This window comes from Danio aesculapii, chromosome 11, assembly GCF_903798145.1.
Source record: "Danio aesculapii chromosome 11, fDanAes4.1, whole genome shotgun sequence".
Taxonomy (NCBI): Eukaryota; Metazoa; Chordata; class Actinopteri; order Cypriniformes; family Danionidae; genus Danio; species Danio aesculapii.
The window spans coordinates 24,556,627-24,570,658 of NC_079445.1; the positions used below are offsets into that span (position 1 = coordinate 24,556,627).

General features: G+C 35.3%; 2 protein-coding genes across 2 annotated transcripts; one reads left to right on the forward strand and one right to left on the reverse strand.

The window, feature by feature from the left end:
* Positions 1–239: 239 nt before the first annotated feature.
* Positions 240–2,218, reverse strand: si:ch211-15p9.2 (uncharacterized protein LOC562650 homolog). Its single transcript, XM_056468673.1, has 2 exons — positions 2,061–2,218; positions 240–1,850 (listed from the first exon to the last, which is right to left on the reverse strand). Exon 2 carries the CDS (start codon positions 1,825–1,827, stop codon positions 295–297), a length of 1,533 nt encoding a protein of 510 aa, XP_056324648.1. The 5' UTR covers positions 1,828–1,850; positions 2,061–2,218; the 3' UTR covers positions 240–294.
* A 727-nt stretch (positions 2,219–2,945) lies between these two features.
* Positions 2,946–12,516, forward strand: nfs1 (NFS1 cysteine desulfurase). The gene is made up of 13 exons (XM_056468674.1): positions 2,946–3,225; positions 3,672–3,748; positions 3,883–3,999; positions 4,152–4,235; positions 4,385–4,537; positions 6,100–6,193; positions 6,292–6,426; positions 6,501–6,658; positions 8,265–8,370; positions 8,505–8,586; positions 9,760–9,843; positions 10,024–10,113; positions 11,843–12,516. The coding sequence occupies exons 1-13, from the start codon at positions 3,114–3,116 to the stop codon at positions 11,904–11,906; spliced, it is 1,356 nt and encodes a 451-aa protein (XP_056324649.1). The 5' UTR covers positions 2,946–3,113; the 3' UTR covers positions 11,907–12,516.
* The last annotated feature ends 1,516 nt before the right edge of the window (positions 12,517–14,032 follow it).

The following is a 14,032-nucleotide window of genomic DNA, read 5'->3' on the forward strand; positions in this document are numbered from 1 at the left end:
GATGACCTTTTTTCATTGAAATCAATATAGCATATTTTTGGGGATTTTTTTTTTTTTGTGGCGGTAATAAATTTGATAAATTTTATAACATTTTAGACTTGTGCTGTCATAAATCTGGCAGATTATTGCTAAAATTAAAAACATGTTAAGTTTTATTTATTGAACTGTTTATTGCTATGAAAGTACACAAGAATGTGATAAATTATCAAGTATATATTTTAAACTTGTATGCAAAAAAACATTTTGAAGCTGCAAAATGCCCTTTTTTTCCATCTGAAAACAAGATAATAAGCTTCAAGCAGAACTATTAAAGTGTATCACTATAATTGTTATATCATCTCTGTACATTCTTGCCAAATCCTCTGGGAGACTGAGCATTTTGGCAATACGATTGTGTTCAATCGTGCCGGAGCTGTCGCTGCCCAGAGTGTGACGGATCAGATGAGTAGCACCGTTCTCATCCTCCAGAGCAGAAAGAGCTCTTCTCTTCCTTTCCTGCAGCAGTCTGTGCATCTGTCCCACTGTAAAATACATCCCAGAAACCGGCTTCTTCCACTCAATCCCAGACAAGTGTTCTCCTAAAATCTCCACAACAGTCTGCCTGTGCATCAGCTCCCAGAGACCATCAGTAGCCAGAATCAAGAACTTGTCTTGAGGTCGTAATTTGTGATGTGTGATTTCAGGCTCTGCGGTGAGGTAAGGGGGTGTGTGGTAGTTTGCTGGCAGCATTTTTGCATTTTCATTGCCAATGAGCAGCTCAGGACGTGCCTCGTAGATGCGATTCAAGAGCTCACCGCTCCACTTGAACTTCATATCTCCAAAAGCCCTGAAAGGAATCAACAGGCCCAATAGCCTGTCATGTTTCACCACTGTCTTCCTCTCACAGGCCGGATGCTCTGAAAGAACCCGTTGCATCTCCTCTTTGTTTTGAGCATTATGGTCGTTTGTAATGGTAAAAGCTGACCACCTCCCATCATCCTCTTGGACCCCGAGCACTGCTCTACTATCACCCAGATTGGCAATATAAAGGTCATCCTGATCCACATAAGCCACACAAGCTGTGCATCCAGACAGAGCCACTCTTAAAGGGGTGAAATGAGCTAAAGCAACCCCAATATCCGCTTGAGCCTCCAAGGAAATATCATTATCCAATCTCTTGAAAGCATTTCTCAAAGCCCCTTGTGTATCATAATCCTCATCCTCTTGAAGATCTATCCTCTCCTGCCAGTATGTCCTCAGACTACTGAAGTAAAGTTTGCCAGAATCTGTGCTCACGTAGTCATTGGGATGTTTGTGCCACTGTAGCACTGGAAGCACAGGCCGTTCTCTCTCCACAGCCGCCTCTATCTCCATTAAAGTCCTCGATGGAAGCAAAGACAAGGCTATGTAGTAAAACAGGCGTTCACTAACAGCTTGTGCACAAGCAGACCCTGCATGGCCATCGAAGACTCCGAAGAGCATGCCGCGGCTCTGCAGGCATGTTGCAGCACTTCGTCTGTCTTCGCTTGGAGAGTTTGAAGGTAAAATATTACTGTCAAACCCTTTTACTGCCCCATTATACCGTCCATCATAAGCATTTGCTTTTAAACTGTATTCATTGGCCTTTAAAGCGTGGTTTATTTGTGAGAGTGATCTCTGATTTGATTTGACACTGTATTTTCTTCTTGAGTTTTCGATTGTTAGTGGATTTTTATAGACTGGCGTGTAGATTGTAGATTTTGTGTAACGGAACTGACCTCTGTTCAGAGTCAAATAGGTGTCCATTGCTGCTCTCCATCTTTGTAATGACATCTGATGTCTGAGGTGGCACAATGTAGTTAGAGACATTTAAGTTTTGGACGGAGCTGCACCTGTAAATGTTGTAAAAATGAATGTAAGCAATCTAGATTTAGGCTACTGTTTAAAATGATATTGAATATATACAGTACATGTCAGTGACTGAATAAATACAGTTTAGCAACACTACAACGCCGACTACAATATGATTGCATGGAAGTGCAGCTGTTAAGGTTCTCAACATCAAATACAAATAGAGATATAAATGTAATTGGATACTTTACGTGTGTTAGAATGAATATATTCTCCAGATTTCGTACATTCATAGGTCTACTTCATCTTCACACGCTGTTTTAAAGTGAATTTCAAGAAATGAGAAAGTACAAAGTCCATGCTATTCATATTGTTAATCGCGGGAGCGCGCCTACCCGGTGCGCTCGCACTACTTTTGCTGCTCGTGTCAGAAATGTTAACAATTATGACATAAGTCAAAATTAACATGTAGTGTATCAATTATCAGCCTTTAAAAACTGCCATAATTTTATTATGTTATATTTTTTTAGTCATTTGATTACCATTATTATTATTATTTTACTACAAATACATTGCTTAAACAATGGTTTGTGTGGCAAAATCAGTTAATTTGTGGTTATATGGTTTATACAAATTATTACAAATAAAATATATTTTAATGTTATTACTCCTTGTCTTTTTTATCACCTTATTAATTTTTTTCTTATAACATATGCCATAATTACATTTTTTATTTTATTTTTTATTTCTTATTTTAAAATGCTGGTGAAATTAAACTTTGCTTAAATTAAAATTTAATTACACTAGCACCGCACTTTAATAAATAAATCAAGCGAGTCATAGAACTTAACACTAAGGCTGACTTTAATAAAACAGAGCTAAATTTCTATAAAATGCAGTGGATATAAAGTACATAAACCTGATATAAACATTGCCAAGGGCAGGGGAACTGTAGGCTAACAGAAAAATAATTTCATTGGTTCTTATTGACAGTTTCCGGTTGAAGGAAAAGCCCAGGTTTTGTATTCAGCCAATAGATTCCGTAAACGTCATAAAAGCCCACCTATAGCAGAGACAGCTAACAAATGAGAATCGCAGTTTTGGACGTCCCGCCCATCTTGTGTAAGCATCGCCGAGTGTTTTGAGGGCTTATGACATACTGCGCACTGGCGATAGTGGGCATGTTGTCGTTTCTGAAGTTGCACCCAAAATAGTTGTTTATTTAACGGGCTTGTTTGTTAACGAATAAACGACATTTTGTATAGCCGCCACTGTTTATGTTAAGAACACTCTAGGTAGTAAACATGATGAACAGGGCTTTATCGAGGAAACTTCTGGGCTCCATGTGTGGGATCTCCAACAGCCCTCGACTAAACTTCGCTCAAAGCGCTGCCAACACTGTGCAAAAGCAGAAAGGTACAGTTTTATTACATTTCCATTTCTAATGTAGAGACTTAACAGTGACGCTGCAGAATTTAGCATGTGTATTTGGAGACTTTGCTAGCACGTATATTAGCACACTTGAATGTAAATAAAATGCTAACGTTAACTTTCTTGCATGTCTGCATTTATTCACCATGTAGCACGTAATAACGTAGTGCTCACGATACATTGAGGTTAAGGTGGTTTTATAGTTTGAATATTTGGTCTGAAATAGGATTTAAGTATGACTTCAAAGCAACATTAGCACTATTTAATTGACTGAACAATGGTGTACTTTGATTGTCATTGGCTGCTAATATTATGGCCCTATATAGAATTTGCATCAGATACTTTTCCTAAATTATATTACTAAGAAAAATGACAGAATCTGCATAAAAACCAACTTTACCTCAATCAAACATATCTTTCTGTCTCCACAGAGTTGATCAAAAGTAGGGAACTGGAGAAGGATGAGCTGAGACCACTTTATATGGACTTTCAAGCCACCACACCATTGGTACCCTCTGCTGTTGTCATCCTAGATTGATGAACTAAACAAACTCGTGAATCGAATACATGATGAGAATTTTTCTGGGATGTTTACATGCCATTGTTTCCAATTAACAATGTTGTTTATATCTGACTCAACAGGACCCAAGGGTTTTGGATGCCATGCTTCCCTATCAAGTGAATTATTATGGCAACCCACATTCCAGGACTCATGCTTATGGATGGGAGAGCGAGAGCGCAATGGAAAAAGCAAGAAAAGTATGTTTATTGATGGCTTGTTTTATTTGAAAATAATAGTTTTCTTGATTTGGATAGATGGGAGCTTTATTTTCAAGTCAAAGCGTAATATTTTGGTGAAGCCAACAATGTATTGTTTACTGTAACGCCAGTGTTTATTATTTCCTTTTCAGCAAGTAGCAGGTCTTATTGGTGCTGACCCAAGGGAGATTGTGTTCACCAGTGGTGCGACTGAGTCCAACAATATGTCAATCAAAGTAAGTATGTCACCACTAAGATTAGGATTAGGAGGAAGTGGGACGTTGGGACAGAAATGACTCAGCATTTTCTAAAATAGACAAATAGAGGAATTTCAGAATATTGTGAAGAATAATGAAATATCTTTTACTGTTCTTTACATCTTTAGGGTGTTGCTCGATTTTATAAGGCTAAGAAAATGCACATCATTACCACCCAAATCGAACATAAGTGTGTGCTGGACTCCTGCCGGGTTTTGGAGACTGAGGGTTTTGATATAACGTATTTACCTGTGAAAAGCAATGGACTGATTGACCTGAAGGTAAGATCTCTTCAGATTTCTGCATCACTTACAGCAGCAATGACTTTTATATTGCTTTTGAAAACAAGTTTCAAACCCTCACCTTATATTAGATTTTTAAAGTCTGAAAAAACACATTAAATGATTTTTAAATAGTTTATCAGGTCAGGTAGATGATATAAGCAAAATCTGCTAATTGAAATAAAAAACTGAATTTAATATACATATATATTTTTTAAACGTGGCAAGACATATTTAACATTTATATAAATGTATTTTATATCAGCATCAAATCATTTATATATATATATATATATATATATATATATATATATATATATATATATATATATATATATATATATATATATATATATATATATATATATATATATATATATAAAATCTGCTGACAAAGCATGTTAACTTCCATGTTTCAAGTAAATTGTTAAAAATGGAACATCAAAATATTGGTCAAATAATGTGTCTTAGTATAACAGATTTTATTTATGTACAAATTAGGCTACAAACTGTGATTTCATAAGACTACATATGAGCAATTCCATGTAAATGTCATCCTTGCCATGAAAAAAACCAAAACGTTTTTACCAAAATAGCGAAACCATTTAGTAAGTTCTTTGTATAGGCTTGTACATACCAGTACAGTAAATAATACTCTAAAATGTCTCTATTAATGTTCTCAAACAATTTGATTTACCAAAGTCACATAAGTGACAATTTCACATCCCTCACATCCATAATGGAGAGGTGTCACATCCATAACCAAGCTTTTTAGTCATAAATGCAAAAATGACAAATCAAATCTAATGGTTTTTGTTCTATAGTGAGTCAACTCTTATCCTTTTGATTAGCATTGTTTCTTTTGGGTTGAGCAGTTTAATTCACTGAATTTCTTCAAAGTATGTTGTACACTGTAACCTTGCAGACTTTTTTGGTCACATCCATAACGCATGTTTTTTTTCTTCATTAAAGTCCAAAAAAAAGTTCACAAATTAGTATTTTTCTGCTCCCATATCTCTGTGGTAAGTTGTTATGGAAAATATTAACAGATGTTTCATTACAAGGTTAACATATACATTATATGTGAATTTATGTTTTGAGTTTTTACTGCAAATGTCACATCCATAATGCTGGAATTGCTAAAATACAGTACATTAAAAAAAAAAAAATTTTTTAAACAAATTTATATATAAAAAACAATAAATAAAAGTATTAGTGATCACACTTTTTATTATTTACTAAAATTATATTTGTGAAATTATTTAAAACCTAAAATAAACATGTATTTTGGGGCTGCACTGTGATTCGTCCGACTTTTAATATGTCATCAAATAATTCTTACTTATAAATCAAAAAATGTGACAAAATTTGACAAAAAATTTTTGTTTTATAAATCATTGATGTTCTGGGTACCATATTAATTGATGCTTCTATAATTTATTATTTATATTAATACATTATTAATAAATAAACAGAACATGTTCTATTGCACATAAATGAAACCTATTACATCTTTATTGTTTTAATGTTTACAAGTCACTCTCTTTCTCCTATAATACCAGCAATTAGAGGACACAATCCGCCCTGATACAAGCTTGGTGTCCATAATGACCGTCAACAATGAGATTGGTGTTAAACAGCCAGTTAAAGAAATAGGTAACCTTTATTATCAACTTTATTCTCTACACTAATATTTATCAATTGTCTTTTTTTTTCTTTTTTTTAAGCTATGTCATAAATATTTTTGGTTTCAGGTCATCTGTGCAGGTCCAAAAATGTGTTTTTCCACACTGATGCTGCTCAGGCTGTCGGAAAGATTCCTGTTGATGTCACTGACTGGAAAGTGGATCTGATGTCCATCAGTGCACATAAGATCTATGGGCCCAAAGGTAGAGCACTGTGCAGGTAAATCAACGCTGCTTACTTTATCCAGAATATATGAAGAAGTGCTTGTGCTTTTTAGGAGTTGGGGCTTTGTTTGTGAGGAGGAGACCCAGAGTTCGTTTGGAGCCTTTGCAGAGTGGAGGGGGTCAGGAGAGGGGTCTGCGATCAGGAACGGTGCCCACACCTCTGGCTGTAGGCCTCGGAGCTGCCTGTGAAATTGCCCAGCAAGAGTTAGAGGTAGAGCTAAACTAATAGCGCTCGTTTTGGTTAACTTGCCTTTAATTTGCTTTTATTTAATAATACTAATATAACAACAAATTATATGAAATTAACCCGAAAATAAATGAAGGACATTTAGCAAATTATAATTTCGAAACCAGGCATGATCAGACGGTCTATACCAGATGTCGAATTGGACATTCTAGTTTGACACATTCATATTCATTAAATAACGAAGAATCACCTAAATGTAATAACTGCCAGACTGCTCTCACCATCAAACATATTTTGTTGGAATGTAGAAGTTTAAATTCCATTAGACAAAATTTTTATAAGGAGAGTACTTTGATGGACATTTTTAAAAAGGTTCCACCAGGAAGAGTTTTACATTTTTTTTTATTAAAAATAGAACTGAAAAATCATATTTAACTTTGAAAATTTTTTTTTGTAAATTTTATCTATTTATATTTTATATATTTGTCAAGTAATTTATTTAATTATTTTATATAATACGAATTTGTTTTTATCATGTAATAGTTTAATGTATATCCATTTGGCCACGAAATAGCCATAAGTTGCTGATAAAAAATGTAAATATGTAATATAATAAATAATTAAATATGTAATAAATAAATAAATAATACTAATATAATATACAGTTGAAGACAAAATTAGTAACCCTCCTGTGAAATTATAATTATAATTCATTATAATAATTAAAATATTTCCCAAGTGCTGTTTAACAGAGCAAGGACATTTTTTCACAGTATTTCCTCTTTTTTTCTTATGTGTATATATATTTCTTATTCTTTATAGTTAGTAATAAAAAAAAAACTGTTAAATTTTAAAATCATTATCAAAATCAAATTAAAAAAGAAAAAGTTAAGTTCATTATTATTAGAATTTGTTTGATTGGCTACAGAACAAACCGCTGACTTTTCTGATCAACCTAATTTATCTTGTTAAGCCTTTAAACTGTACTTTAGGGTGAGTAGTATACCAGTATCTCAGAATAACTAGTTAAATAGTGTACTGTCATCATGCCAAAGAGAAAAGTAATTAATTATTAGAATATAGAATAAGTATATAATAATAATAATTAGATTTATTTACATTGCAGATTCTTTTCTTAATGTGAAAATGACAACAATGCAAAATGACAGCATTTTTAAATAATGGTCTTATGCATCTAAAACATAATTATTTTTCTTCCTGCAACAAGTCCAGATATCATGATGTCAACTGTCGGTAGGTTTTTGTGTATATAGAAGCCACTACGCTAGCCATTAATTTTAATCAAAGAAGATGTAGGTGTGTTATACAGGCATTAATGAGATGTGTATATATACTTGGTAGTGTTCATGTATGAAGAGTGTCTGGTAGTATATACTTTGTAATTTCCCAGAGGAACTGTGGATTAATATTTTCTCAGAGAAATAAAATCTTTAATTACAATATTACAGAACTCTAATTTGTGATGGATCCAAGCCTTGGATATAAACCTGTTGTCGGAGACCTTCACACAAAGTTTTCAAAATAAAATTAAAATAACATAATGGGACAACTTAAAATTGCTTGCTGCTAAAAGTTTAATTTCCTGTGTATGATCCTGTTTATTTTTCAGTATGACCACAAGCGTGTGTCTTTGCTTGCAAATCGCCTCGTGCAGAAGATCATGTCAGAGATTCCTGATGTTGTGATGAATGGAGACCCAGATCAGAGGTATCCAGGTGAGACTCCACTTTCCAGTTGTCAGTTTTTTTGTTGTTGTTGTTGTTGTTGTTGTTGTTGTTGTTGTTGTTGTTGTTGTTGTTTTTATTTACAAGAAGAGTTATTTATAATCTGAAACCGTTTTCTCCATCAGGATGCATTAATTTATCGTTCGCCTATGTCGAGGGAGAGAGCCTGTTGATGGCTTTAAAAGATGTTGCACTTTCATCAGGAAGGTCAGTGGTTCTGAATGGAAAAAGTTTAGAAATGAGCAAATAATTCTAGGAGCAGGTACCACAGAGATCACTTCTTTGATTTAGTTTTCTATATTTAGCTCAGTTTAGAATTTATGTACCTTTTATAGTGCTTTAATTATACTATGTAAATATATTTTACTTCTTTTTAATCTGTAACAACTGTAAATCACTGTGTTGGGTATGGCATTGTCCCCTCTGACAAAAAAAAAAAACATCCAAATCTGCCTGATTGCAATACTTAGTATCAAATTGATGCCTGACATTTCTGACATTGTTAAAATACAAAACTAAATATAAACGGAAATAAATATGAATATAAATGAGAAAAAAAATGACAAACACATTATGAAATAAAAACAAAATAACTAAAAGTAAATCACTAGCAGTGTTTCTATGCACATTTTGAAATACGAGATGCAAACATGCATTAAATCAATAAAATAAATAAAAATTCTCAATAGGGATATTTTTATATAAGAAAACATGTGAAAAATTGACATTGTAATCAGGATAATATAAATACTATCAGGCACAACATGAAACCTGAGTTTGCGTCTACAGATAATGTAATTTTATATAGTGATATCAATCTCAAACATTGTTTTTAGTCATTCCAAAATGCCTGGGTCATTTAAATGACCTTCCAGAACTGCTCATAACATTCTGTTCCTAAATGAACCCCTGTGAACAAAATCATGGCCCTCTCTTCTCCCCCTTCCCACTTCACCACACAACAACTTTAAAAATTAAGCAATTCTCAGTGTCACTCACACAGGTGAGTGGGCTTGACAAACCACCTATAGAAAACACACTCATCTCTCTGACACTTGTACCAGTTTTGAACATTTGCACTAGACACTTTTTTTTACAATCACTCCACATTTAAAAAAACTAAATAAAAACATTGTGTAAATATAAAGTGTGCTTCGAACAGGTGAGTGGGCTTGACAAACCACTTGTAGAAACATTCTTCCTTGCATAGAGTTTGACTAAATGTAAATGTAGAAAAAGAAGAGCTGCAGCAGTTTCTCCAGTTGCAATAATATGTGAAATAATGTGATATTCTCGTTTGTAGTTCAAATAGCACTTTCGTACAAAGTGCAGTGACTGCCTACTAGCGTGATAAGCTGAGTGTGTTGTTGTTGTTTTCAGCGCCTGCACGTCTGCTTCACTGGAGCCCTCTTATGTCCTCAGAGCAATAGGAGCAGATGAGGATTTGGCTCACTCTTCTATTCGGTTGGTGGTTTTCATGTAACATTAGTCTAAATGTTTATTGTGCTTTCGTGTTGTGTAATCTGTGTCCAGATTTGATCTCAAGTCAGAATGCTTACATTTCCTGTTTGAAAACTATGACCACACACACACACACACACTGTAATGAGAGCATGTGATGAACACGAGCTCTGCTTTCCTCAGGTTTGGCATCGGCAGATTCACCACGGAGGAGGAAGTGGATTATACAGCAGAGAAATGCATTCAGCAGGTCAAACGGCTCAGGGAGATGAGGTGAGAAAAGACTAACGAATGAGGAAAATTCAATGCAGGAATTTTGTGGACAGCCAAAGTCTGAAAATTGGGCACTCATTGAAATACACTTTGGAAAAAAATTTAATTTTGCTGGAGTTATTACAAGACTTTTGAACTTTTATGCTTTATATGAACAAGATAGACCGATAGAGAGAGAGAGAGAGAAAGAGTGAGAGAGATAGAGGGAGGGAGAGAGGGATGGATAGATGGATAGATGGATCGATAGATGGAGAGAGGGATAGATGGAGGGATGGATGGATAGATAGATAGTGATTGATAGATAGTGAAAGAGAGGGATGGATGGATAGAGATTGAGATAGATGGATAGAGGGAGAATTGGATGAATGCATGGATAGAGGGAGAGATGGTGGGATAGATAGAGGGAGGGAGGGATGGATAGATAGTGATTGATAGATGGTGAAAGAGAGCAATGGAAAGATAGTGATAGAGATTGAGATAGATCTATGGAGAGATAGCGGGAGAAATGGATGAATGCATAGATGGAGGGAGATGGTGAGATAGATAGATAGATAGATAGATAGATAGATAGATAGATAGATAGCGAGGGAGAGAGAGAGAGGGATGGATGGAGTGATTGATAGTGAAAGAGAGGGATGGATAGATAGTGATAGAGATTTAGAGAGAGGTAGAGGGAGAGAGAGAGAGGGCTGGATGGATGGATGGAGTGATTGATAGATAGTGAAAGAGAGGGATGGATAGATAAAGAGAGAGATAGATAGATAGTGAAAGAGAGATAGATGGATAGATATTTAGAGAAAAAGGGGTGGATGGATGGAGAGATGGATGGATAGAGGGAGAGATAGTGGGATGGATGGATAGTGATAGATAGCGAGAGAGGCAGAGGGAGGGATGGATGGATTGATAGATAGTGAAAGAGAGGGATGGATAGATAGTGATAGAGATTTAGAGGGAGAGAGAGAGGGCTGGATGGATGGAGAGAGGGAGAGATGGATGGAGTGATTGATAGATAGTGAAAGAGAGGGATGGATAGATAGTGATAGAGATTTAGAGGGAGAGAGAGAGGGCTGGATGGATGGATAGAGTGAATAATAGATAAAGAGAGGGATGGACAGATAGTGATAGAGATTGAGAAATATAGATAGATAGATAGAGAGAGAGAGGGGGAGAGGGATGGATGGATGGATAGAGTGATTGATAGATAGTGAAAGAGGGATAGATAGATAGATAGATAGATAGATAGATAGATAGATAGATAGATAGATAGATAGATAGATAGATAGATAGATAGATAGATAGATAGATAGATAGATAGATAGATAGATAGATAGATAGATAGATAGATAGATAGAGACAGACTATATGGTAATTCATTGATATTGATTTCAGTATATTCAGTGTGAGACTTTTTTTGAATGAATCTTTTATCCAATTATAAAAAAACTGAAAAAGTCGCACATTCATTGGATACATTTGGTCTTCTTCTTGTCCTCAGTCCATCAGATTCCACCATTAGATTCCACCACCCCTCCCCCTTTTGGCTTAACTGTTTATAAATGTTACATTTTGATGACAGTTTAGTCATCTAAAAGCTTTTCTATTTCATTGAAAGCATGAACAGCAGCATTAGACATTAATATTCAGACAGTTCAGTTCATGCATTTGGGAAAATAGAGAACGGGAAACGGGATTTTTATGGATTTCTTATTATCATTTTTTCTTCTGTTAGTCCGTTGTGGGAAATGGTCCAGGAGGGCATTGACCTTAAGAGCATCAAATGGACGCAGCACTGAATCCTCCTGTGGTGGACAAACCCATCGGTACAGCTGAGACAGGCTGTAATACTCTATCTTTAGCCATTATTCCCTCAAACACGCACAATATGAACTGAACTCGTCTACCTGGAGAAGATTTGAAATGCATTTGACTGAACTGCAGGGGAAATGTTGATCTCATCGATTCCATCATTTCAGTCTCTTGAGGTTTGTGAGTTTCACACCATTTTCAAGCGCACACAGTTGCTCTTATATTACTTCTTACTTCCTACTTCTTTCATAGTGTGTATATACCGCAAAACATTTTAGGCATCCATTATATATTGGCTGTGGTTCCAGTCCAGACCAGCAGAGTTAATTCCAGATACATGGTGTTGCTTTACAGTCAGATAAGAAGTCAAGGTTTTCTTAATGTAAAGAACAGCACTGAGCTGAATGGTTTTGCACTTTAAAAGATTTGTTTAGCTGCATATGTCAAAGGTCACGTCTAAGATTATCATGCTTCTTGTCTAGTATGGGCTCTTCTTCCACTGCAGATCACAGCTTCTGTAGTGTCTGTTGTTGTGATGTTATTGTTTGCTTTATTCAAGAATATATTTCATACCAATAAATATACGAAGCAGTGGATTTGTCATGTGTGTGCTAAGGTAGACGTGTTGTGAGGGGCCCTTTGTTATGAAAGAATTTAAGACATCATCGCTATAATTGAATAGACCATTTTGAGGGATGTAAACAAAAACAATGGTTCCATCGTATTTCCTGTTTTGCGTTTTTATTTTCTAGAGCTTCCGAGAATCCAAATAGGTCCACATATTGATAAATAATGTTATTATAACTGTTTAACATTAGCTTATGGTTAAATTGCCTCTTGTTACAGTTAATAGTTGGATAACAAGCAGGGAATGTTCATGGGCCAATGACATCACTTCATTGAAATGGTCTATTAAAACTGACAGATATACACTCACTACTTTATTAGGTACACCTTGCTAGTACCGGGTTGGACCCCTTTTGCCTTCAGAACTGCTTTAATCCTTCGTGGCATAGATTCAACAGGATACTGGAAATATTCCTCTGAGATTTTGGTCCATGTTGACATGATAGCATCACGCAGTTGCTCTTGATTTGTCGGCTGCACATCCATGATGCAAATCTCCCGTTCCACCACATCCCAAATGTGCTCTTTTGGATCGAGACTGGTGACTGTGGAGGCCATTTGAGTACAGTGAACTCAGTCATGTTCAACAGTTTTCCAATCTTCTATTGTCCAATTTTGGTGAGCCTATGCGAATTGTAGCTTCAGTTTCCTGTTTTCCGGAGTGACAACTGGTGTGGTCTTCTGCTGTAGCCCATCTGCTTCAAGGTTCAGAGATGCTCTTCTGCATACCTTGGTTGTAACGTGTGGTTATGTAGGTTACTGTTGCCTTTCTTTCAGCTCGAACCAGTCTGGCCATTCTCCTCTGGCGTTTGCGTCCACAGAACTGCCGCTCATTGGATTTTTTTTTTTTTCTTCTTTCTCAGACCATTTTCTGTAAACCCTAGAGAAGGTTGTGCGTGGAAATCCCAGTAGATCAGCAGTTTCTGAAATACTCAGAGCAGCCCATCTGGCACCAACAACCATGCCACGTTCAAAGTCACTTAAATCACCTTTCTTTCCCATTATGATGCTCTGTTTGAACTGCAGCAGATCGTCTTGCCCATGTCTACATGCATTAGGTTGTGATTGGCTGATTAGAAATTTTCATTAATAAGCAGTTGGGCAGGTGTACCTAATAAAGTGGCCGGTGAGTGTATGTGTAATGCTATTAAATGAATGTTGTTCATTTTAACTTTAACAAAGACTCCTTTAGATAGAAACGTTTAACCTGTATTAAACTATATAACTATATATTTCCCCCTGCATTTTAAAAGATGGCCTCTTGAGCACAAGACAAGTAATAATGAATCATTTTATTTTTATCTTAACTGATCAAATAAGCTTTTAAACATCAGAGATTACAGAAAAGCATTTAATTATGAATGTTTTAAGAATGATTCAAATAAAAATACAAATCTTTTAATTTAAAATATGTAAATTTATGCATTTTTCAATTTAAGCTGAATAAAAAATGTCCCTTTTATTAGGACAGAACAATAATTGGATC